Source organism: Bicyclus anynana, chromosome 6 (genome assembly GCF_947172395.1).
Source record: "Bicyclus anynana chromosome 6, ilBicAnyn1.1, whole genome shotgun sequence".
NCBI lineage: Eukaryota > Metazoa > Arthropoda > Insecta > Lepidoptera > Nymphalidae > Bicyclus > Bicyclus anynana.
Genome location: NC_069088.1, coordinates 4,883,736 through 4,911,164, shown reverse-complemented (window position 1 = coordinate 4,911,164; position 27,429 = coordinate 4,883,736). Strand labels below are relative to the sequence as shown.

The 27,429-nt window shown below is 35.5% G+C and overlaps 2 protein-coding genes across 6 annotated transcripts in view; one reads left to right on the top strand and one right to left on the bottom strand.

Moving 5' to 3' along the window:
- Positions 1-985: 985 nt before the first annotated feature.
- On the top strand, positions 986-12,136 carry LOC112049283 (glutamate receptor ionotropic, delta-2). The gene is made up of 9 exons (XM_052881917.1): positions 986-1,297; positions 1,706-1,791; positions 2,315-2,503; positions 3,665-3,828; positions 4,274-4,443; positions 6,302-6,495; positions 7,311-7,603; positions 8,249-8,432; positions 11,245-12,136. The coding sequence occupies exons 1-9, from the start codon at positions 1,219-1,221 to the stop codon at positions 11,515-11,517; spliced, it is 1,632 nt and encodes a 543-aa protein (XP_052737877.1). The 5' UTR covers positions 986-1,218; the 3' UTR covers positions 11,518-12,136.
- A 144-nt stretch (positions 12,137-12,280) lies between these two features.
- The window catches only part of LOC112049270 (uncharacterized), a 41,428-nt gene continuing 26,279 nt past the window's right edge, over positions 12,281-27,429 (bottom strand). For 3 of the 5 annotated variants that reach the window (XM_052881918.1, XM_052881920.1, XM_052881919.1), the window contains exons 9-10: positions 21,240-21,385; positions 12,281-20,707 (exon numbers count right to left, since the gene is read on the bottom strand). In XM_052881918.1, the coding sequence (XP_052737878.1) occupies positions 20,662-20,707; positions 21,240-21,385 (192 nt within the window). In that variant the 3' untranslated portion in view covers positions 12,281-20,661. Of the gene's footprint in view, positions 20,708-21,239; positions 21,386-23,885; positions 25,363-27,429 lie in introns of those variants that run through there. The other 2 variants (XM_052881921.1, XM_052881922.1) reach the window with 2 other exon arrangements.

The following is a 27,429-nucleotide window of genomic DNA, read 5'->3' as shown; positions in this document are numbered from 1 at the left end:
AAAAATTATAGCTTTGTAGTTTCCTGGTTTACTTAGGCTACGAACTTATGGAACGCGAAGATTTTGACCATACTCAGGCCAATTGAAAATCAGGCACAATACCGTCTCTCGATCACGTAGTGCCCGGGTGCAATCATCACCCTAGCGCCCCCTAGTACCTATAGAACCCGCGCGGCGAGTGGCGCTTGGGCGCCCCTGAGATCGCGACACCCAGGTGTAACGCACCCCCTGCACTATAAGTAAAGACTCTCTAGCTCACGCAGCGCCCGGGTGCAATCATCACCTGTATATACCCGGGTTAAAATCAACGCACTCCCTGCACCATAGGTAAAGAAAGACGCCTCTATTAGAAGTAAATTCACGCAAGTCGCGTTCATCTCTTCGCTTTAAATATAGACGATCGAAAAGAAATAAATTTCTTTTCGATCTTGTCTTTACCATTTCGGCGCCCCCTAGGATTTGGCGCCTGGAGCGACCGCTCCGTTCGCCGTATGGACGGTCCGGCCCTGTATGTACGTATCGTACTCATTGTAGTTGGTGGCTTGGTGCTATTGTAAATGCTACTCGTATCAGACATTGAAATATGACAGCAGTCATAGGCAATATCCGCATGATAGGTTTTTATTACCGGCTCAACTGGCTGTGCTTCAGTCAGCATTCACTTAATATTTTCATGTTTGTACATTGCTGACCCGAGAAGGGTATATAATTGATACCTTTACTTTACCCGCTTTTGAGAAAAAAGACTTATACAAACAACGTAGTGATCTTTTATCAGTAGTTGGTTGTAGGTCTAAGGTAATTAACAGATGGCCCACAAATGATGTTTTGTGAAAACCTATCGCTTAAATAACGCTTTGCTGGTAGATAACGTCAAAAAATGCGCTGTCCTGTCCGTCTACCTGACATTGGTTTTGAGCCTCATGTGTCTGTCTGGGCATCTTGGTCTGTCTTGCTACACTAGTAAGACTGAAACCGACTGAATGCTGCAAGGTAGCAGAAATACGCCTGGCGGTACCTGATACTTCCCCAGACTCGCTAAATCGCAAATAATTCTACTTATCAATAATCAAAATCATGCATTTTTTTACTATAAAAATTAATGTCTCCTCCTAGGCTGTATACTTAATGGTCACCACTGAACATCACTGACCACCATAACGCGATATTTCAATTCCGACCTTTCAATGGCACACAACGCCGCGGTCACATCGCCTCATGTCGGGTGTGGAGCTTATATTTTCAACGTTATGCAATGCGACGTTTTGCGAAAACGATCTTGGCAATTCACTTACCGGTAAATATTTTTTTTGATCACATAAGTACATGCTTAATCATTAATTAGGTACCCAAAGAACATAACATATTATTTGTGGAGATTCTGGATGTAGTTACGTACAAAGTGCAATAAATGACAAAATTTGACTATTTTCCGCAAAAACAACCATGAGGTCTTTAAACACACATGTCAGTCTTACAAATAGGTATTACAGAGGTAGTGGGGAATTACAGGAAATAAAAACGGATATTATTAAAGAAAAAGAAACTAAATACGTACCTACTAAATTGTAAAAAAATAAGTGCCTAGATTGTTTGATTGAACTGTTTTTTAATAATTTTTTTTGTATTCAAAATTATAAAATTAACACAATTTGATTCTATTAATTAAATTAATAAAAATTTCATTATTAATTTACTTTTGTAGATACAGAGTTAACATTACGGCAAAATGAAATTCAGCAAATGAAAAATGCAATCAATGGAAAACACCTGAAAATAGGCACGTACAATGTAAGTTTAATTTTTGTGCCAACCCTACTCATACGCCATATTTACACATACGAGTAAGTATCTATATATATAACTCGTGCTCCTTAACTTGACATCTGGCTAACAAACACAACCAATTAAACACAGTACAAACATTATTTGAGCCAGGTGTCAAGTCAATCCACACGAGCTTAAATACTTACTTCTAACAAAATCCTTCGCCGCGTCTGTTTGTTCGCGATAAACTCAAAAACTGCTAAACGGATTTTTATGCAATTTTCACCAATAGTAATTAAAAAACATATACATTGCATTGTATAGTATCGTGCTAATGAAAGGGCTTGTTTCCAGATTAGTAATTACCTACATAAAAAAAAAAAAATAGACCACTGATCATAATATCAGACGCCCTGCGTCCGTTTCACCCGTTTCCCTGAGTTATGGGGATATAATACAGCCCATATTACGTAGTTAAGATCTAAGAGTCCTTTATTAATCCCCTTAACATTTCTATGCTAGTTGCGTTGCGTATTGTTTGTTCTAGAACTACCCGCTAAGTTGGACGGAGGGGTCAGACAATGGCACAGTTAGCGGCCACGGGGTCGCGTTCGTTATCGTCAACATTCTGCGAGAGCAGTTCAACTTCACCTTCGATGTGGTGGTTCCAGAACAGAATGTCGAGTTGGGAGGGCGCCGACCTGAGGATTCTTTGATAGGACTGGTTAACAGCAGTGTATGTTAAATCATTTATATTATTAAGGGGGTATGGAGTTTAGGCCCACTACGCTGCTTTAGTGTGAGTTGCCGAGCATCATCATTTACAACCCAAATCCAGCTCAGAGTTGAAGAAGAGTCTCCTCTCAGAATGAGAGAGGGGTCAGGCTAATAGTACACCACGCTGGCCCAATGCGGAATGGCAGACTTCACACACGTAAAGAATTAAGTAAATTGACCCCTTCACCGTTTGAGACACGTGATATTTAATTTGTTAATACGCACCTAACTGAAAAGTTTGAGGCGCATGGCCAGACTGGATTCGAACTTACGCCCTTCGAATCGACGGCAGAGATCATATCCATTGGATAGTTCAATTCAGTTCACGGTTTATAATCAGTGGGCTTATAATCAGTTAATAATGGGCTTCAAATGTAATTGTTATATTCATTACCGACCATTCAGATGTTATTGATAATTACGGGGACCGACGCCTTGACTTGCTCTCCGATAGCGGGATTCACCACCAATTTCCCAATTCCGGGCTGAGAATAGTCTCAGATTTTTTTAGTTAATAGTAACTAAAAAAATCTTAGAAGAAAAATATAGCCCGACCCAAGATTCGAACCTAGATCCTACCTCGTGATTTGAAACCACATAGGCTAACCACTGAACTAATGGGGGATTATGAAAAATGATACTATACTTAAGTTAGTTTTAAACTATCTGTGCCTTGCGGCTTCTCCTGCATAGCAATGCATTGAATTTTAGGTCGGGCTATGATATTATACTGAGTTTTTCATTGTTCTAAGAAATATTTACGTAAATTTCTCAGCTTGCAGTTAGGAAGTTGGTGGTGTTACACCCCCTCGTTGAGCATGTTAAGCCTTCGATCCCGTTCACTATCATTAACATCAGACAGTGGTCACTATCATTAACACCTGATAGTGGTCACTATCATTAACATCTGATAGTGGACGTTAATGAATTCAACCTAAGCCTGCCAATTCGCATCGGAGCAGCGTGGTGGGTTAAGCTCCATATTTCCTCTGGCCCTAAATCGACCCGTTAAAATAGGCTGATAATGATGATGTAGCGTATCCATAGTAATATTTAGTTTGCACCTTATCCATAAGTAAGAGTACGTACAATATTTTGTAATTATTCTCTTATTCCTCAGAAGGTGGATATGGCAGCAGCATTCTTACCAGTCCTCGTGAAGTTCAACAAGTTGGTGACGTTCTCCAACGACCTGGACGAGGGGGTGTGGATGATGATGCTAAAACGTCCCAAGGAGTCAGCCGCCGGCTCTGGACTGCTGGCACCATTCGCTACTTACGTTTGGTTGGTAATTATTATGTACTGCTATCACAGCCGCAACAACTACCTATCATCATCATCATAATCATCATATCAGCCGATGGACGTCCACTGCAAGACATAGGTTATTTGTAGGGTCTTCCAAACTCCTGCATCCAGTTTATCCCTGCCACTCGCTAGATATTGTCACTCGTTTCTAGTGCGGGGTCGTCATTCCAGCTCTTTGGAACCCCAACGTCCATTGGCTCATCGAACTATGTGCCCCGCCCATTACCACTTCTACTTCAAAAGTGGTCAAGGTAGCCCACCAGACCACTTTTGAAGTTGAAGTTATTAAAAAAAGTCAATTTTACAATCAAGAATTAAGCTATTTGCACATTCAATAAAATATGAATTACTGAGTAGAAGGTACGAGTATGTAGTCTGCCCCCCCCCCCTTCCTCTTATTAGACAATTTTATTTTACACAGGTACTTGATATTAGCAGCAGTTCTAGTCTACGGCCCCTGTATATACCTCCTCACATGGATCCGGTCGAAGTTGATCAAAGACGACGAACGCCCGATACCTATTTCACCGAGCGTTTGGTTTGTGTATGGAGCTTTTATCAAGCAAGGCACCACGCTGGCGCCTGAAGCAAGTATGTATACATAATTATAGGCAAATCGGCATCACCAGGCCTAGTATAAAATGACGGGTAGCAGCGACACTGACTGCACCATTATATTGTGGTAGAGGACCAGGTGACCTTGGGTGTAGGTTTAAGGGATCCCTTTAGAATGCATCAAAACTCTCCTCCCCTGCCCGTCATGTTCTTCATGCCTACACCAAACAATTTATAATCAATAATAACAACATAAAAAATTATTTGCACAAAATCACTAACGCGACTACCAGCGTGACGGTGTCCACGCTGCCTAACAAACAACTGAGCTCCAGACATCAAATACAATAAAATAAATAATGAATGTTAATACCACCCGCAATCGAGGAACTCGTCACAGTGGTGGATGGCAAATTGAAATATTTTATATTATGGAGAATGGGAAAAACATGAAATGTAGGGTGCAGTCAAAAGCATGCAGCTTTGTCTTTACTTGTAGTGCGAGTTTATTGCAAAGCAAGTCTTGGCAAGGCAGAAAAAGAAGCAAAGAGGGCAGCTGCCTCTCTTAAAGGGCCCTTTATCCTACCGATTTGACACCATCGTTATTACTAAGGTAGGGATGATGAACATTGATAGGGTCTTGTGGCAGTACTGGCCTGCGGGCTTATATTTTTTTCTGCATGGACCATGTTCATCACACAAAGTCAATCTTACAGTTTTAATATTGAGCATAGATGTACAAATGTGATGAAACTAATTACTTTATAAGGCTAAGCTCCAAAGTAATTTACATTACTCCGGTACCTAAATAATAACAATAATAATCATTTGTTTTTCGTGTTTGTCCTTAAGTAATACAAAAGGGTAATTTCCATTTTCCAATTTACATTGGAACAATATTAACCCACATGTAAGCTTACACGTGGGCTTACAAGCTGTAATCCAGCAGTCGATTCCATCAAGATGGTATCGGCCGGTAATGGCGGCGCGCGTCATTTATCACTCAGTCACACCCCTCACGTGGACAGTATGGCGTATCTACTAATCAGAATTTGTACAACATGAAAATGATTTTATCGACAGCTGCCTACGTAACTATTGCGGCATGTTTTTTAGTGGCCCACTAATACACCAACTAATCGATGACATAAAAAGAGTTGTACCTACACATACAGCTCGTGCGGATTTGCTTGACACCTGGCATGGAAGTTTGTATTGTGTTTGTTTGGTTGTGTTTGGTAGCCAGGTGTCAAGTTAATGCGCACGAGTTATACCTACCTATAACATATTGTATTGTAGTAGATAGGTACCTAATATTAGTGACATAGAAGGGGTTTTCGCCGTCCAGGGCCGACGGCAATTTGTCGCCCCTCTATTTTAATTATATAAATTGATAATTAGATTCCTATTCTTAGGGTTGAAATTTTTTTCCAAATTTATATGAGACCAACTTCGAAAGATATCTTTTCCAATAAAAAAGGATTATCAAAATCGGACGACTCCGTAAAAGTCATACCTACATAAAAAAAATATTCGTGTCGAATTGATTATTCTGTCCGTTTTCTTCGGTTGAAAAATAGCGTATACTTTTTATTGCACAAATTCAAAAAACTGGTATATTTAATCTCCTATAACTAAATAAAAGCAAGTCGTGTTAGTTATAACTCAAGAGCGGCTGGACCGATTTGGATAGCTGGTAGCTTAAAACTAGGAGACGGACATAGGGTACTCAGGATAGTGGTAGGGTTACACGCGGACGACATCGCGGGCGTCCGCGTGTATGAAATAACTAATACCTATGAAACAAGATTTTTTCATATTCCACGTTTGAAACGAATGAAGGATTGAAAATTCATCTAAAATCTTGCTGGGTATATAAGTATCCACCTTTCAGATACCACTCGTGTTCTGTTCGCAACATGGTGGTTATTCGTTATACTGCTGTCTGCGTTCTACACAGCCAACCTGACCGCCTTCCTCACACTGTCCAAGTTCACGCTGGACATAGAGAACCCTGAGGACTTGTACAAGAAGAACTATCGTTGGGTCTCTGCTGACGGTGGTGCTGTACAGCATACGATTATAAATGTATGGTATTCATTTATTAATTTATTAGCATACGACCCGGAAACGGGTTGATATTAGAAGCGGATTTAAAGGGCAAAACATTATTATTAAATGAAAGTCAGTCAGGTCTAATAATTCCCACCAAGAATAGCAATAAAACTTCGAATGGCAGATAACCTTGAGTAAAGTCCCGGACTTGTGACCAAAGGATGTAGGGTTAAAGACGTTTTTTAAAACTAGTTAACACTCCCCTTCTCCACTCAAGTCATTTTCCCCGTCTATACGAAAATGAGCTAGGCCGCCCGAGCGGTTTACCAATACTCCCCAGTTCCCACCTAACTCACGGAACATTTCGTACTATCTCGGCTCATGCGACCGACCGAATAACTCACTCGCGCCGACATATACCTAAGTTATTTATTTATTTAGTATTTCCATGCACATACTAGGTTTGTAGGTTAGTTGGCTTACTGTTACTATAGTATGCATGTTACATGAGGCTTTGTAAGGACAAATTAAGTAGGTAATGTTTACATTTCAGATAAAATTGAAATTAATATTTGAGTATATTTAGAATTACAAGTTAAGTTTCTGATGTTAATTATGAATGTCAGGTATAATAATGTCATAAGAATAATAAGAAATAGAAGAATAGTTTAAACTACCTACCTACGCATTGACCTCATGAAAGAGGTCAATCCGTTGTTTTTAACTTTACCATTTAATGAAAGATGATGTTTGTATTACATTTACAAAAAAAAAAACACGAGGGTAGGCAGGTACTTAAGTATTAAAATTATACAACACTAACTACCTCCATTTAATCCTTAATACAGCCCGACGAAGACTTGTACTACCTAAGCAGAATGCTGGCAAACGGTCGCGCACAGTTCCGTTCGTTGTCAGACGACCACGAATTCCTGCCCATGGTCTCTGGTGGAGCGGTGCTAGTGAAGGAGCAGACCGCTATAGACAACCTCATGTACAATGATTACCTGCGCAAGACCAGGGAAGGAGTTGAGGAAGCGGAGAGGTGTACGTACGTCGTCGCTCCGAATGCCTTCATGAAGAGGCGACGGGCTTTTGCGTACCCTAAGAACAGCACTCTCAAGATATTGTTTGATACAGTGTAAGCTGAACATATCTCCATAATTTTAAAATCCTTGTCATTTTATTAACATTTCATGGAACAAGCAGATGGATTTAGTCTTTGATGGTCAGTCCCTCATCATTTTATAACAGCAAAAAAATAAATCTCAGCCTAAGCTCGTGTAAAAATTTATAATTTATTACCTATTATTTATAGTCCGTAATGTTCATTATATTTAGGTACCTGCAGGTATTCCTACAGGTAAACTTGTCTAGAGCATGTAATAGTCCAGTGAATCTTTGCCTTAGATTCCTGTCCGGGGCATCTCCAACTTTTCAGCTGCATTTCAAAAAAATTAAATATCACGTGTCTCAAATGATGACGGAAAAACATCGTAAGGAAACCTGCATCGGAGAAATTTTCTTAATTTTCTAGCGGAGACTCGTGCTCAACAGCGAGTCGAGTTTAGGTTGTTAATGATAATGAAACTTGTCTGAATCTTTCCTCCTTTTCCTTAATTGAGTAGGTGTGGAGTTGCTCTGGATTAATTATTAATGTTTAGTTTTAGTCATGGAAAATAGAAGTAATAATAAATCCCTCAGATAGTTGGTCTCTACAAAATACGACAAATGCTGTCTTTAACCTAAACTAGTTTGCTTTGATTAAGCTAGTTTGTTATTTCAGGCTCTCTTATCTCATACAATCGGGCATAGTGAAGTTCCTGGAGCACCGTGATTTGCCAAGCACCAAGATCTGCCCGCTCGACCTGCAGTCCAAAGACAGGCAGCTCCGGAACAGCGATCTCATGATGACTTACTTCATCATGATCACAGGATTGTCGGCAGCCATTGCTGTTTTTATTGGAGAAGTGAGTTACACTCTTAGCTATTCAATTATTCTTTGTGGCTTTGACCTTTGCAGGGCTGGCCCGTTCAAAGGCGAACGGAACAGTCGCTCCAGGCGCCAAATCCTAAATGATAATCCTTCTCAACCGTAGACGGTACTGCGCCTGATATTCAATTGGTCACCCCAGAGTATGGTCGAGATCTTCGCGTTCCATTCTTACTTTACACTCATAATTTGGTATCTATATATTATTAGGAACAAACAGGAGAGGCGCCTTAATTGGATCTCGCTCCATTTTAAAATTTACTTCCGGCCGGTGCTGGACCTTTGTGCCAATTGGGCAGTTTATCTCTTCAGTGTCATGCCATACCTACCTAGATGCAGAAGGTATGAAGGTTGGTGTGAGCTGACAAGTCCAATTTTAATAATCTGCTTAATAGTTGATATTATTTTGTAATTCGTTAAAATCGTTGGTATTTCAACTTGAAAAACCATAAAATTGTACATGTAGTTTGAAAAGGAACAATGATCGTTCCAACGTTTCCCATGCCTACAGCCTGCATTTAAAACCCTCCAGAATCTTTCAAAATCAGCACCGGCCCGAAGTAAGTTTTAAAATGGTGCGAGATCCAATTATGGCGCCTCTCCTGTCCGGATAGCGAAGCGATGGCGCCCGTGCACTCTATTCGCGCGTCTCGTTGGTCTCTTCTAAAATATAGGCAATTAAAGAAAAAAAGAAATTTCTATTATTTTTCTTTGTCATTTATGCGCTCTCTAGGTTTTGACGCCTGGAGCGACTGCTCTTTTCGCCGTATGGACGTGCCGACCCTGTTCAAAGTACGTAGCTTTTTCTATAGGTATAATGTAATATTTAACAGTTATATTATAGAACTAGCGGACGCCCGCGACTTCGTCCGCGTGGAAGTCGTAAACTTTCAAGTACCCCAATCCTACCCTACCCTACCTCTACCCTACCCTATCCCAACCCTACCCCTACCCTACCCTACCCTAACCCTACCCTACTCATTAAGGCTGCACTTCTTTATTTATTCCCTCCCCCGCGAGTCGCGTCGAGCGCGGCAAACGTTACACAAAAATAATCCATATAGCATGAATTAGTATTCACGCGCGATGGCTTAGCGTATTTCTTGTATAACTTTGGTGTTTCTTTACCGATTTTTATGATTCTTTTTTTATTGAATAGGTAATAATGTTAACTTTTTTAGTTATGAGGGAAGAGTGATGAGTGTTATAAACATGAGAGTTGACAAATATAATTAGAAAGCTCCGAACTGCTAAGCTATCGGGAGTTACACGTGTTATTGTGAGTCAACCATAAAAGATAGACATATATATGCTGTTGTGTTTTTATAGATAATTTTAAGGAGAACATTTCCGTCATACATGATTTCTATGTAGCTTTAACCATTAAGGCTGCACACGCGACGGAAGCTTAAAAAATTGAGTAACTTCTCCCGTTTTCTCAACATTTCTCTTCACTGCTCTGCTCCTATTGATCGTAGCGTAATGAAAAGTATACTATAACCTGCCCAGGAGTATGTAGAATAATTGTACCAAGTTTCGTTAATATCCGTCCAGTAGTTTTTGTTTCTATAAAGAACAGACAGACAGACAGACAGACAAAAATTTTACTGATTGCATTTTTGGCATCAGTATCGATCACCCCCTGACAGTTATTTTGGAAAAATATTTCATGTACAGAATTGACCTCTCTACAGATTTATTATAAGTATAGATTAACAGGGGCGTAGCTGCCGCCCTATTAGCCGTATCAATGATACGGACCCCCTGGATTACAGGGGACCCCTACGTGTAAAAGCGAAAATTAGTATAGTATAAACCACAATCTTACTGAAACTGCTGCTTCCCGGAAAAAAGCGTATATAAAAGCTGCTAGAATTTAAATTCAGAAATGACTAATATTTTAGCCAAACATTTATGTTTCTGTTTTGAGAATTTTTTTATCCTTTATTTTGGCCCCGTAACAAATTTTGATACAGGACCCCTCACTCGATAGCAACCTACGCCACTGAGAATTAATCACCTACATATTTGTCACAGTAACATGATACCCCAGTGGATATGACCTCTGCCTCCGATTCTGGAGGGTGTGGGTTCGAATCCGGCCCGGGGCATGCACTTCCAACTGTTCAATAATGTGCATGTTAAGAAATTAAATATCCCGTGTCTCAAACGTGAGGAAACCTGCATACCAGAGAATTTTCTCAATTTTCTCCGTGTGTGAAGTCTGCCACCACTGGGTGGTGATGGACTATTGGCCTAACCCCTCTCATTCTGACAGGACCTCGAGCTCAGCAGTGAGCCGAATATGGGTTGATAATGATCATCATCATCATCATCATGTCAACCGATGGACGTCCACTGCAGGACATAGGCCTTTTGTAAGGACTTCCAAACGTCACGATACTGAGCCACCTGCATCCAGCGAATCCCTGCGACTCGCTTGATGTCAGTCCACCTGGTGGGGGGTCGGCCAACACTGCGCTTACTAGTGCGGGGTCGCCATTCCAGCACTTTGGGACCCCAACGTCCATCGACTCTTCGATCTATGTGCCCCGCCCATTGCCACTTCAGCTTCGCAACTCGTTGAGCTATGTCGGTGACTTTGGTTCTTTTGCGGATCTCCTCATTTCTGATTCGATCACGCAAAGATACTCTGACATAGCTCGTTCCATCGCCCGCTGTGTGACTCTGAGCCTTCTTATGAGGCCCATAGTTAGCGACCATGATAATGATGATGATGATGATATTTATGTCTTCAGTAACTATTTAAATACTTGCCGGTTTTGTAGGTTGTCTTCAAACGGTACATAAAAGTGGAAGTAAAGTTAGAAGACAAGGGAAGGAAAATGAGAAGACGCAAGAACAAAGGCATCAAACCAGAGAAATACGACAGTAGCCGCCCTCCTCCATACGACTCGTTGTTCGGAAACAATCGGTACAGATTCAACGAGGAAACCAAAAAGAAGATAATAAACGGCAGAGAATATTACGTGGTGAATACAGTAGCTGGAGACGTGCGATTGATACCAGTTAGAACGCCATCTGCATTTCTCTACAGTTAACTATGATGATGAGAGTATACTAAGTATACTAAAGTGGGCGGATAATTGTGCCTCTGAGTATAAAAACGGCCGAGTGGAATTTATTTCTGCATCCAAAGCCTAGGAGCCTAGCCTAATTCATCAATTCATTAACTGTCTTAGTACCTACCCATAACGCGAGAGAATCGCGGCGATATCGTCCTGCTACATATCTATATTTACTCTCTATGAACGCGTCTCCACACAGCGACGACATGGCAGCGATACAACGAGGGGCAATGCGTAACGTCGACGTATCGCGGCGGTATCGTCGCACGCTCGCTGCAGAACGCAACGCTCTCGCAGCGAGCGCACTGATAAACGCAGCGTCAAAGCATAACGCATCGAAGGAAATGGATAATCGCACGCTTGTGATGACTCGACGATAGAAGCGCGGACCCGTCGCGATTCTCTCGCTCGTGGAGATAGCGCCTTTGCTAGATAGCGATATGTGTATTGTCCATATAGTTAACTAAGTATTACTAGAATGATACTTGGACTAAAACATTTGCGTGGCACCATCATGAAATATAGGTATGTTTTATTCACAATACACACTACTTAACAAATATTTCAGTGCGTGTAGATTTATCTGCGATTGGTGCGTTTTATTCTATTTTAATTTTTAACCTATATTTTTTTAAACATTTGTTCCTTCAAAACTACAACTGAATGCCTTTACTTTACTAAATACTTATAATTGTAATGTTCGGTTTATTAGTGAGGTAGAAAATAAAAAATGCCATTTCATTTATATATTTTTATTAACTGTGAAAAATACATTCCACATTCAAATCAAAATCAACACCCTCTCATTTAAACTTATAATTTTCACTAAATTTATAAATAAACAATTATTATCACCCGTCGAAAGATACTTTACTATAGGCATCTGTATGTGAAATCACAGAATGTAAAGACATTCACACAAACAGGCGTGAAATAATAATAATTTAAGTCTCAAAGTACAGTAGGTATTATACATTTTGTACATACATACAGTATTATACATCACACGCAACTAACTTGCCACGACTTTTTGGACAGGCCATAGCGGACATCTAACGCCTAATTGTTTTTTTTTTTTTCAATATGGCTTCGCATGTTCGTATAGCCAGTCTTCAAGTAATATTTTTTAACAAAAAATTTGCATTTTTTTGGAGCGAAAGTGGTTAAAATGCAGTCCATCGTCCATCAGTCGGTCCCAAGGAAGCCAACTTTACCAAAACTTTTGGAGTCCTGCGAGAAACTCGAGTCTATTACTCAAAACACTTTTGCTTAACCTCCATTTCATTTACAGAACTATATTGAATAAAATACTTTCTACTTTATGTAATTAAACTCTAAAATGCAGTAAATCGAAAGAAAGAGAAATAAAACGAGACTTATATGCAATGCCTACGATTTTTCCAAAGCGCGTTTAGGTACGATTATGTTAGCAGTGAAAAAATATCAAAACTATAACCATATTTCGATACTTTATCACTATCGACTTCCTTTAGGGCCTAGTTCGGACTACTTTAGCATTTTAGTCGAGTACGAACAATTTTTAGGTGGTAAATCCAAGTGTTCATACTCGACTAAAATACTAAAGTAGTCTGTACGGCCTCTAAGCGTGAATCTTGGTATATATGACCGTGTGCAGTTGGCGTATAAATACGGACACTGTAACACAGTGTTGGTTGTTTGTGTGTTTGGCGTTAGGCCCACGCTTCCTTTTATCCTACGTATATATCTAAGACTTGGCCAATTAGTTGCGCGAAATCTATATGTATATGTCGCAGCACAGTTCAATTAACTATCGGCTTTGCATTGGATACCAGCGTTTAATGAATGGCGTCCATTAATCTAGCTAATTTAACTGGATGGCTGCTTCATATATCACATCAAATATTGCAATAAAAAGTCCAAATTGTGTAACATTTTATGTTTGCTTCACCATCGTAAATGGAAATAATATGTAAGTTTTTTTTATATTTGATGACATGACATTTTTATATACTTGACTTATGGGCAATGGTAGTGTAACGCCATTATTTCAAATTTTATATGATAATAAAATACAAATATTATTGTGTACAATTTGATAAACAGCATTCAAACTAAGGTAAGACCTTTGTCTCCATGGAAGAGAAAATTCTTTATTTACATTATTTTAAAAGCACAAACGATACAAGGACGATATAAAAGGTGGCCTTATCGCTATATAGCAATTTTTTCCAGGGAACCTAAACCTTTTTCGGAAAATGTAAGAATACGAGAAGACGAGTCTATCCTAGCGTCGTCTGATAATCTTCACGCTCCAACGATAATTCCGCCAGCGAATAATCGCAACAATATCGCCACCTGATGGAGTTTGTGTAGAATGTTGGCGAGAATACCGTCGCAATTATCTCGTCCAAGAAGTTGAGTTGAAGAAACCAATATAAAATGTTACATAACATGGGACTCCTATAAGCAATCATCAAAAGCAGTACATATGAATTTTAGTAACAATTAACATATTTTTTAAAAATTAAATTTTATCATTACACTAATAAATAACATTTAACACTAAAATAAAAATGCTAAGTATTAAATTTATTTTGAATCAAAATTTGGATGGAAATTTCGGCAAGACAATGTAGTCAATGATGTTCGAAATTTTTCATGTACAGATTAAAATGCGTTATATAATATTCTGTAAGACAATATCACAGAAACACATATGAATAGGATACTACACTAGCATCGATGAATACACGTTAATCTAAAGCATATTAGTCTCTTAAAACAGAACTTTGGTGTTAATATCCGGCCGCTCAGAGATTGCGTTTCTGACAGGTACTTAATTAAATTGCCTCGTTTTTTGTCTCATTACTACAAAGACAAACAATTGGCATAACCTTGATACAGCGCAGTTCAACCTTGCAGTTCGAGGTTTCATGGGCTATTCGATCAAGACCAGTCAGAAACGCAATTTCTGAGCGGCCGACTTTATTATGTTTTTCTGTTAACACTGGTTATTAGTGTGTATTGAAAATTTGCATCCAAGTTTTACTGTTATAGTGATATTTTAATATAAAACAATATATTAATATTTCAATTTGAAAGCCTCATTTATTATGTTGATTTCATACACTCAGCTTTATGCATATAACACAAAATGTATATAAAATATAAAAATGTTCATTTAAGCTAGTTATGGATTTTTAAATAAGGGGTTGCCACGTTTTGACTTGTTCAAAATGTCAAGATTTTCGCTTTTCAAATATCTATCACTATTTTTTTTTTGTTTAATCAACTATAAATATGATACCATATCTATTATATGTTGTTGACATATTTTTGCCACAAAAAGAAAATAGCGTGGCAACCCTTTATCTTATGCAATATTGCAAAGATACCCGCGCATTCCTAAATTTTTACTTACCTGGCAACTACTTACAACTAGGAATAATCATCACAATTTCTTTAAAGTTTAATGAAAAAGTCGTTTAGTGACACAAGTGTACATTTTCAAGATAAATAACGTTCACCGTTTTAATTTTTCTTTCTAATTAACATTTTGATTTGAAGCTGTTTTAGTCCAGTGGATATGACATCTGCCTTCGATTTGAAAGGCGTGGGTTCGGTTTTTAGCCACAAATGCATATAGCATTTAAAAAATAAAATATCACGTGTCTCAAACGGTGTAGGAAAAACATTGTGAGGAAACCTGCATAACTACTTGAGAATTTTCTTAATTACGTGTGTGCAGTATGCCAATCCAAATTGGGCAATCGCTCGATTTCGAACCCCTCTCATTCTGAGAGGATACTCGTGCTCAGAAGTGAGCCAAATGGGTAGTTGATGATGATGATACTTCAATATCATGTTTGACTTGAAAATTTACACTAGTACCTGATATTACTATTAACAAAATACGCTATGAAGTAACTCTGTGTTATAAAGACGGTATATTATGTGTCAAAAAACTAGTCCGCTCTGAACACGAGGAGTATTATTACGCAGTGTTCAAAGACATATCTAAGCGGTGTTCTTCGTATTGCAACTTCAGCACGGACTAGATATTTGGCGCATATTATACAATATACATATCTGTGAACTCTGGTATCAGTATAAATAATGATGATCTTTTTCAAACGTCTAAATATGCACACTATTTTTGGTGTCATCATTAAAACCTATCTAAAGATTCATCGGCTGGCTTCTTGAGGAATTTATAAAAAAACTAACACTACATACTAACATGTGGTAAAACGCAACATGACCGCAAAACATAATGATTTAATTGGTCTTGCATATAAGGGTTATCTAAAATTTTCGCCTGACTCACTGAGTTTTACTCAAAAAATTATAGTGCTATTTTGCTGTAATGATGTTTTTTTTAACTCAACAGTTTAAGTTTCTAATTCAAATCTACATCTGTCTAACATAGATATATATTTAAATATATATCTATGTTAGACAGAGAGGCTGAGACGAACTCGAGACTCATATTGGCGAGTTATGAAACATTGTTACGAAATAATTATTTTGATTACTAAATTTAACTACATCTCATACAAAATTCACGAATACAGAAACCAGGAATACAATATGAAGCTTGTAGTTACAGTTTGGAATACAAGCAGCATTGTTTAACTAAAAAAAGGCACTTGTGGTTGTTTCCGCTATCCACAGGCCTTATTACCTTTCCTTAAAGTCTGATATAGCCTTAGTTAAACTCAACATTTACAGATAAAGACCCCGGCTTGCTTATAACACCTTACCTAAGTCAGAATCACACTTTAAACACCCGATTGGATATTCGAGTAATAGAACATAACTTAATGTGTTATAAATATGTCGCGATCTTTATTAAATATTGTAAATTGTTATCATTACGTCTATGATTTGAACGAAGTATATCTACTAATTAATATACACTTTCCTGTCTCGTTTTCTTAAAAAGTAGCATATAGATTAAATAATCCGTATAGAAAACTATTTAATAATAATGATACTATAAGTTAATTAACGTACTATATTTTATATCTATGTTGTTAAAAGAAAATTTTAATATTTAAAAGTTCACTTAACCCAGATATTAATTATCTAATTTAATGCTTAATTATTGCTTTGACTGTAAAGGTAGATCGTATTTCATGATCACATTTAAAGAGGAAGTTTTGTGAAAAGGGATACGTAAGAATGTTTATAGAAAGCAGGACTTTTACAGAACAGATACAAGTAGACTGGGTGGAAATAGCATGAAATAATTAGTTTAGAGTGCAAAACTGAAAAATTCTCGCGCACTTTTTAGGGCATAAAAAGAAGGTCACTAAAAGTTGTCATTACAGACAGATTTTTTTTTTAAAACTGTACTTATTGTGAATTTGGGGAATGCCCACTGGCCAATACAAACATTGGATTAATAAAAGTATGTTTCTAGCAGAAAAAAAATATCACTCTTCTTGCTCAAAAGTTCGACGGAGTACCATAGCGGTAAAGTATCAAAAAGAATTTGTTTTTAATTATTTTTTTCTGTTACCAACAAGCTTAATAAACATGAAAACAAACAAACAAATCCACAGGCCAAATATAAGTCTTAAAAAATTGTCGTAATGTTCATATTTATGTTTATGAACATGGATTGAGATTTAAAATCGAATAAAATTTATTTGTGACAACTTATGTCTGGCTTTATTCATTTATAATGTGCCATTTGTTTATCATTTAAATAATACTAATAAAATAAAATAAATAAAAACATCGTCCAATAATACATGAAAATCACTTCAGGTTGAAAGACAAAGAATTTCGACTCAAAATGTGCGCTTAGGATGCGAACGGTTATTTGAGCTACGAATGTGTGCTAAAAATTCATTTAATTTACATTTATAATATTTCCATAGATTATTTTGGTTACCGCACAGCTTTATAAGAAAGGCCTTACACTAAAAATGCCTCTACAGAAGATAAATTATACTCTTAATAAATTATTTAAATGCTTATTAATAAACTAACCTAAAATTGCGATGGTGGTTAAAATCGTTCACTGTCTCTATAAAACAAATAATTGTACTTTCGGACTATCCATTTATTTTGTTATAAGGCATTTAGAGTTACTGTATTGAAGTGTTATAGACGCCATTGGATAAAGAATTATTTATTTAAATAAATAAAGTCAACTTTATCCAAAAGAAGCGAATTAAATGCGAATAGTCTCGCAATAGTTTAGCGAAAATTTTATGTGGACGCAATGAATATTGAAAAGCTGCTAAATAAATCTTACTTCGAATACAAAAGAATACGAATGCGTGAATATAAATGAAATTCATTCATACCTATATTTTAAATAATCGAAAAAAAATTGAGTGATTTTTTAAGGATCTATGCGTGATATTATAAAGGATTAGGTATAGACAAAGAGGGAAAAGATGAAAGCGATTGTTGCATACATACATGCCTAATCGTTTATAGTATATCGCTTATTAACTATTAACCCTGACACGTGTGTCTTGTAGACACATTAAAGTTACAATATAGACATGTCATTACGCATTTGCGTACAATACGCACGACGGATTTGAAAACGACTTTTCAACTGTCACTTCTAAATTGTTTAATTCTACGCTAGCTATAGTAACAAAACCCATAGAAACTCAATCATACGCAGACGCGTTGGATCAATTTCAAAGTAGCTTCTGAAAGCCAAAAACGCCAATTGGTTCGCATAGTTTTAACATTTTTGCAATTATTGTCTGACCAGAAATATAAGACTTGGATTGGCGGCGCCACAATGGGGATGATGACTAGGTGTGAATATATTGATTTTAATGATACATTCGGGTAAATAAGGTCAATGTTAACTAATTTATACATAAAAAGCAAAGATTGACTGGATATTTGCAAAATAAATGAGATTATAAAATTTCAAAATCTATTAAAAATATTTTATCGTAATTAGATGAAAATTCATACATTTTTAGCTTCATTAAATGTGTCATTTTTTAATATTTGAAATATAAACATAAACACAGAAATAACAAAGATATTAGTAATTTTGTTTAAACGCCCATACAAATCTAACGATCATTAATTGCCTACGACGTCATAAGATCGTACCATTTTGTATGGGGCAGCGCCACAAATCTGACCCTTTAAATCCCTGTAGCTCCGAAAGTAATGATCGCAGATACCCTGTTACATTTACAAAATTGCTTTACTATTAGCATTCTCTTAATTTATAAACAATTTAAAAAACTGTCATCATCCCTATTATTCTTTAACCTTCTGAGCTGCGAATGAGTGTTTTATTTTTCTGGTCAAGCTATAATTAAATATAGACTTATTGCTTCTCTATCACTAATAATAGTATAATGATCAATTTATATCTAAATTATTTTTACTTGACACTCAAATTTTTACTACTTAAGACTCATGCCTTATTAAAAAACACTAAACCAAGAACTTGGTATGTAAAAATGTTCGAATGCAACGTAAAAATAATTTACATATAACTGACCGTAATCGTTTTACGTGTATCAAAACTCACACGCTTACGTGCGTTATTTTTACACGCAATGCGTGTGCGTATTAACAAAACATACATGTACATGTCAATGGAAAACTATAGAATAATTACAAAAAACAAATTGCAATCAACATACGAGTACTAGTTCCTTGTTGTAAAGAAGAAAAGTCAATCGAATTTATAATAAAATAACCAAGGGAACGAAGTTGACAATCAAAGATGTTTAGTTAGTCAAACATGCTTCACAAACTTTACTTTTTCATTAACCAATGTTTGACAAACCCTTCGACGAACAAATTGTTTGACAAACACGGCTGATAATATGAAAACTTTGATCGTCAACGGGCTCCCTGATCCACAAAATGTCATTTGACGACCCAGTTTATAAATAGGAAAATCAGTTTTGTTTTTATTTTATATTTTAAAACGTGTTTGTTCAGCATAATACAATGATAACAATATTTTTGTTTTGGTATACTATCTTATACGTATACCTATATATTATATTACTTGTGAAATGCTTATTTACCTAAGAACACATTGTTTTACCAATAGATTATACTAATTCAAACGGTATATCATTTAACATATTTATCTCTATAGTATTTAATTAACAATCCTATGAAATATCCAATAACTTTACCAAAGAAAAAAGTTAAATTATCCAAAAGAAAACACGACAATCGCGTGATTAATATAAAATTAATTAATAAATTTAGTCATCGCATATGATGATGTGAATACATACATTTATATGTATTCAGTTAATACTATTTCATAAATTAAATAATTTTAACCAAAAAATTTGAATATCCTTCCTATCTCCTACCTACTATAGAAATATCCTACGTAACGTAGTTTTTGTGAAAATCAAAAATCCTTTGGATAAGTTCTCAATACTCCTTAACTGGACGAAAATTCTAGAAAGGCGAATGCGAAATTCTTTAAAAAGCACATTTTATGGTAACTTGTGCTTTTTATTATGATCTAAATCATAGTCATAAAACGGCGAAATTAAATAGCACATAATTGGAATCCCTTTCTATACCCCGAAAATTAATAAAAGGAACGAAAATGACGTCATCAAAGTGCGTATTTAATTCAATGTATTACAAATAAAATTTAAATCAAATTTTGAACTGTTTCGTCCATCGAATTGAATCATCATCAATCGAAATAAGAGTTTAGTCCATCCCAAGTCAATATTCCAGTGAAAATATAGTAAAGGACTGTTTAAAAACCCTTTATAATTGCTGCAAATATTTTGTGCAAGTAATAAAAAATTGCCAACTTTATAGACATTGTAATCTCTTTTTAAAACCTTAAATAAGGGTCTATAAATAAATATATTCTGTATTCTTTTTTCTATTTTTTCCCCTTTTAGCAGATTCAGAAAATGTTAGCAAAACAAAACAAAAATTTAAATAAGATATTTAAATGACGAAATGCTACTTTAAACGAATCGTTTCAAATGCAAAACAAAAAAATGTATTATAAATTAGTATAATACATATAAATTGAAATATCCGTCCGTTGAAGTTGGTACCTGTATGTTATATTGTAATGACGAGGTGCGATGGACGTGCTATAGGTCTCACAGCTGCAGTAAGCTAAGCGGCCGACTGTCACACGGCCAATCGAGAGTCCAGCATCGGTGAAGGCAGGAGTGATCTGAAAATCATACAGATATATATGTCACCGTTAGATTAGAAGATACGTTAGTTTATAATCTCACTTGTGATATTTTAATCTACCGTCATATTGTGAACTGAAAATACTGATGACAATGTAATTTGTTATTTTTCGGTACGTTATAATCTACCGGAAGTCAAGTCCGTTACCGTGACGGTAGATTATAATATCACGAGTGAGATTATAAACTAACGTTTTTTACAATTTAAAGGTAACATAATATATATTTTAGAGATATCATCTTTCTTTATTTCTACATAGAAACTAATAAAGCACCTCCAACTTTTGTTTTTTTTTGTCTCAAACGGTGAAGGAGAAACATCGCGAGGAAATCTGCATACCAGAGAATTTTATAAATTCTCTGCGTTTGTGAAGCCTGCCAATCCGCACTGGGTCAGCGTGGTGGACTATTGGCCTAACCCCTCTCATTCTGAGAGGAGACTTGAGCTCAGCGTTCAGCCGAATATGGGTTGATAATAAGTAATGAAATCAATAAAAAAAGTATTCTCACCCGCACTCCAATGCGTCCAAGTTTCTCATGGTGGGGTTGCCTTGATTGCCCGCGTTCAGGTTAGAATGCATGGACTCCGTCCGCGACCCCATGTTCCTCTGCCGACACATGTACGGGGTCACGGTGGGCGAAGGCGTGCTTTGCTTCTGAAACCAGAAAACAGTTATATAGCAACCAAAAAGATAAACTAATGGGTCCATAAAAAAGTAAAACGTTCAAATTCTTTTGATACTGTCTGAATTGTAGCGTTTTTATTAGTTACGTCAATTACTAATAAAAACGCTAAAATCCAAAGCTAAGCAACTAGCTAGTCCACTTGTATTGTTTTTTATGAGAAGAATAATTACAAATGACAATATGGTCGACTATACTATTTACAGTTTACACAATTGACTAAGGATCTATTTTTATTATTTACATATATGGGAATCTAAAGATGGTTTATGGTGACAGCGGTTTTCATTAAATACATATTATAAAACATTAATTTTACTTATCTAATATCTCCTTAAATATTACGTTTTGCACTTAAGATCAGCCTGGTAATTTGGTGTCAGTACACATTTCGAATATTAGATACTTAAAATTATTTTGCACAGCTAATTTAAATATTAACAACACAAGGTTTTTTCATTTTTAATAGAACAAAGTTTTCAAAGTTTTCATATGCCAATTGAAGGCAACATATGCAAATAGACTTTCAATGTACACAAATACTTATTGTATTTGCATTCGTTGCAAACTAGCACGAAAATTATTACCATACCAAAATAAGGTCAAGTCAATTTAGAAAATTGCTCATAAAAATACAATAACATCGATCAAAGACTGACCACTGCATGAAAAGGGCATAGTAAATTATTTACAACTGAACGAACTGTTTCAAATGTTATCTAAAATTCCCTTTAAAGTGGCTCGACAAGTGAATTAGCAATCAATACAGATAAATAATAAAAAGACAATATCAAAGTAATAAACAAAGGAAGGATTATTGTTAACACAGAGTATACAAAAAAATACATATAATCAATGTGAAATCAAGTGGCAATATGCGTGCTTAACTAACAAGGAAATCGCTGATAAAAAGTGTTTATTAAATTGTTTTATTCTGCCCGAGTATTTTTAGTAGTCATTACTTTTAATACTCGTTCATCTATTTATTTGAAATAACATTTTAAAAGTTGTTGAAGTTAAGATGACTCTATCATCAATCAGATTATTTAGAAAACTACTTGACTAACTGTTATTAAAATAATCCAGAAAACAAAACATTATCAAGCTCCTTAGTTTCAAATAAAAGTTTTCATCCTTAACTGCTTATCGATTCATTCCTATTTATGCCAAAAATTGGATGTGTTTAGTATATTGTTTCTTTATTTAATAAGGATTTATATCTATAGTTATAATAATTTAAAGCTGAAGAGTTTGTTTGTTTGATTGAACGCGCTAATCTCAGGAACTACTGGTCCGATTTGAAAAATTGTTTCAGTGTTAGATCGCCCATTTATCGAGGAAGGCTATAGGCTTATATATTATTCCCGTATTCCTATCGGAACAGGAACCACGCGGGTGAAACCGCGCGGCGTCAGCTAGTATATTATATTGGGCGTACTGGATAACCTAATATTTGGATACTTTTAATGTGATTTACTGATGGATTCATGATGGGTTATTTATTTTCCAGCCTTTGTCCAAGTCCAAACAGACGGTTTTGTCATTAATTGACTAGTAGGTCGGTATAGATGTTAAACGTGATCCTTTTTATCTTTATGATAACGTCAGGAATTATTAACTGTTAATATTATCTTAAAATCGATAAGTTATCGGTTCGTATACGGGTATCGTGTATGCACGAATAAATTAATACCAGCAGTGGCACCGTTTCAGACGGTAGTCGCGTGTAAATGTACTGATTATTTATATAAATCAATGAATTTACGTATCAAAGATAGGTACATTTATTATTTTCTCTATATAATTAGTATACGTAGCAAATATTAGATACTTTTGGTTTGTTTTTAAATTTAATTATATTGTAAGTAACCATGACAGAATTCAGGTGATATTAAAAATTTTCAAGTTTTTGATAAAAATAAAAAAAAATTAAACACCAATATACAAAATTAATACTGTGTACAGTGTTTTACAGTATAGTTAAGTGGAAATAAATTTTTGGTATGATTTGAACCCACTTTTGGTACATCTCAGATAATAAAGATCCTAGACAAACATGGATTGGTTAGTTTTGTATATATAATCTCTAAATAGGTTTTGATTGTTAGGTAGGCACTAAAGGTATTAATCAATTTAGCACTTTTGTGCATGTATACCAACCTACACAGTCTATACAGGCTTGGACTTCAGCAAATACAGACTTGGACTTTGTATAGCCTTATACATGAAGTACTACAATTTAGAAGGGTTTTCAAGTTAGCGCAATTCCATTCTAGAATGACTCGTCACTTCTCATCAGGTGAGAAGAAGTCAGCACTAACTTACCTTGAAAAAAAAAATAATGATATTTCTACACTACTTTTCAATTTATTTCATCTTAACCAATTGAGAATCCTATTCAATAAATAAAATTAACATAATATAGTATTTCATTTCAAAGAGAAGAGAAATTAAAAACAATTATATTAACAATATTTTACTATTTTTAATATTTTAACAGCCGTAAGTAACAAAGTTTGGCACAATGAGGTATAAAAAATGTTTGTTAAGGTTTGTACATTCAACACTTAAAACAATTTTATAATAATTTACAAAATATCACACTTTTTTTGTATCTGGTATGTAAACTATAAAGTAACACTACTTTTATAAAGTAGATATTATTATAGTCAAGGAGGCAGTGGCAAATTGTATTGGTATGAAATATAACGATTCTCACCACGCTGGCTGAGTGTCTGGACTGCTCAATCTATAAACATTGGCTTTCAGTGCACCAAGAGCCTAATAGAAAGTAGCAGAACATACGAATATGTATAGATAATACTTATACTAGTTAGACAATTTAATTAGTGTAATGTCAATTTTAATTACTATTTTTACTATTTTTGTATTGTTAATATTATTGTTTGTTTTACACTGGGTTTTTACCTTTAAATAAACTATTATTATTATTATTATTTATTATTATAACATGTTGTTGGCATTAACCATTGACGGCATTTACGAGTCTTATATAGATGCCTAAAACAATTTATCTAATTACCTTTAGAAAGCAGGTTAGTCTCATAAATTTAATTTAAAAGCTTAAAAAAGGCATTATAGTCAATGTGAGCCTCCTTTATATTTGTGCAAATGAATACAAAATTCTGTAGGCAAAACTAAGATTTCTATATTATATCACTCCATCTGACATTTACAAACTTAGTAAAAAAGAATATATACATCAAAAATAGTTACACGAACTATATTTATATCTATCAATATAATTATATCCAAATTGAGCTAACGTACTTTATTCATTTATTCATTTAAGTTACATTTCCATTATAATAATTAACACATGTCATAGATAAAATGTCATAATTATTACAAATGGAACCCTGTGAGGGTGTTGTAACTACAAAGTATAAGTAAAACTTAACTTAACTTAACGTCACACATATCTTTCTCTTTTTCGCTTTTATATCTAGATATGCTATCCTGTTTCAACGCTGTGTGATTATCATTATGGAATCCAGCATAGGTAACATATCCTTAGTACAATATCGTATAATAATGTACTGATGTGCATTTCTTGATTTATTTTCAAACGAGCAGCTGTTGAGTTTCTTGCCGGCTCTTCGAGTGGTAAAGTCTTTACAAATACTTAAACTTGACGTTAAAAAAGTGCCTGTAAACTGAGCCTACAAAACGGCTTGGTTACAACGAAAAATCACAGTTCTTTAGGATTACAATAACCATTACTTAAAGGAGGGTCAAATTGACGCCTAAGCCGTTTAACAATTTAAACCACAGCCTCCCCGACTATATAACTTAAATCTAAATAATTACAGTTATACAATAAATTCTTCTAAATGTTGTTTTTGGAGGTAGATGGTAGGATGTTCCCATTCAGCTGGCGTTCCTTGAAACAGATTTATCGTACCCTTATCCCTTCTAAACTGATAAACTGCAATTGAAAGAGAGAAAAAAACAATTTCTGCGATTCTATATTTGATCTACTTGTGTTGTATGTATTCTCATGTCAACCTTGTCATGTTCAATTGTAAATCACAGCCAATTTTATAGAGTAATGTTCGAATAATCTAAGCCAATAATATCTGCAGGGTGAGTATTTTATGGCATATTAATTATACATAAGAAAAATCCAAATCCAAATAAAATTCATTCATTTTTAAAATCTTTTCAAAAACCAACCACAACATAGAATATTTGTTGTGTCAAAAAGACTAGCGGATTTAGATTAAACAATATTCTTATTACAGAACCGTTTTTCAATTGTTTTTCCATTCCTCTGTAGCTACTTACAACTGCTTTAGAGCTCTTGTAAATATGTATTAAGTAAGTTAATTAAATGAATTACGATTGCACCCTTGTAGCAAAGGATATTTGAAGGCAAACGGAAACGCACCGGGGCACTGATAACTGTATGAATTATGATTAATCAAAGCTAGACTCAAACATAAAGCTAGGCTAATATAGCCTATAGCTAATGTAAACTATAGCCCGTCATTTCTACAGCCTATAGTAAAAATAAAAAAAGATGTAGTGACTAAACCTGAGAAAGTTATTCTTTAATAGTTTGGGGATTTCAAATGGATCACTGAAAGGAAACAAAAGAGGTTAATTTGTCATTGGCAGTACAAGAGTACTCCAAACCGACGAGCATTTTTGAAAGGATTGATGAGAATGGAAGAAGCAAGGAAGATACTCGTATGTAAGGATCGTAGCAAGTGGAAAAACGTGATATGATAATAATACGTGATGATATTTATGTAAACATTCTGGGAACCTAGAATATTCAAGACCCTTAGATACTAGTAAACAAATGCTTATGCAAACAATCATGAACCAGGGTCGATTTTTTTTAATAACACATTATGACACCACTTCTTATACACACAATCACATAAGTGATGCAATAATAACATTACACACAAATGCTAAATCACTGGTACATCAATAACACATGGGAATCTCACTATTTGTGTGAAGTCAAATCGAATCGTATGACTTTTTTTTAAATAAAATCACCATGTAATTTGCAATCTGACAACAAGGATGTGTACATTTCCATTGTTTGTATCTAATTTTTTTGTAGCACGATATAATTTGACTCAACATATCACACAATATGTTCACACAATTATAATAATGGTCACACAATCACGAATATGTTTCCACACTTAAAAAATATGTATCCACACAAACACAAACAAAAATACAGTTTACACAAACAAACAAAAAATTGTACACAGATGACGTAATTGGCCAGAATCGACTGTAAGGCGCGCAACTAGTTAGCCGTGTTAAAGACGAGTGACACAAAAACAGTGTATGTTTTTGCAAATTTAAAGAACTTTTCGCGTACTTACCTAACGTGACCAACAGGTTGCGCCCTGTCTAAATGCGCCTAAATGATTGGGAGCCTAATTGGAGATCAAAAAAAAAGGTCATGCCTGACTAGGCTATTAAATAGTTCGCGCCCATCTGGATCGTACTTGTGATGTGGATGCCGCGTATTTTTTGGTTGAGGGTTAGTTACCTAACACGATCTACAAGTTGCGCTCGGTCTAAATGGGCCTAAATAATTGGAGCGTGATTGGAGATCAAAAAAAAGGTCATGCCTGACTAGGCTATTAAATAGTTCGCGCCCATCTGGATCGTACTTGTGATGTGGATGCCGCGTATTTTTTGGTTGAGGGTTAGTTACCTAACACGATCTACAAGTTGCGCTCGGTCTAAATGGGCCTAAATAATTGGAGCGTGATTGGAGATCAAAAAAAAGGTCATGCCTGACTAGGCCATTAAATAGTTCGCGCCAATCTGGATCGTACTTGTGGTGTGGATGCCACGTATTTTTGGTTAAGGGTTAGTTGTACAAAAAAGGGGTATATTTGACAGGCTATTAAAGAGTTCGCGTGTAGTCATGCGGTTTTGTTTGAATGGGACGTGTTATGTGTTTGGTACGTACTTGTTGGTGGAGTATTCGTAAATTTTGACAAAGAGTACGCGT

Bases quoted from the DNA above. Each gene is read 5' to 3' on its own strand.
- LOC112049283 (XM_052881917.1), top strand. From the start codon at position 1,219: ATGTCGGGTGTGGAGCTTATATTTTCAACGTTATGCAATGCGACGTTT. The intron at 4,444-6,301 runs GTATGTATACAT...TCCACCTTTCAG, and splicing joins CACGCTGGCGCCTGAAGCAA to ATACCACTCGTGTTCTGTTC. The intron at 8,433-11,244 runs GTGAGTTACACT...CCGGTTTTGTAG, and splicing joins TTGCTGTTTTTATTGGAGAA to GTTGTCTTCAAACGGTACAT.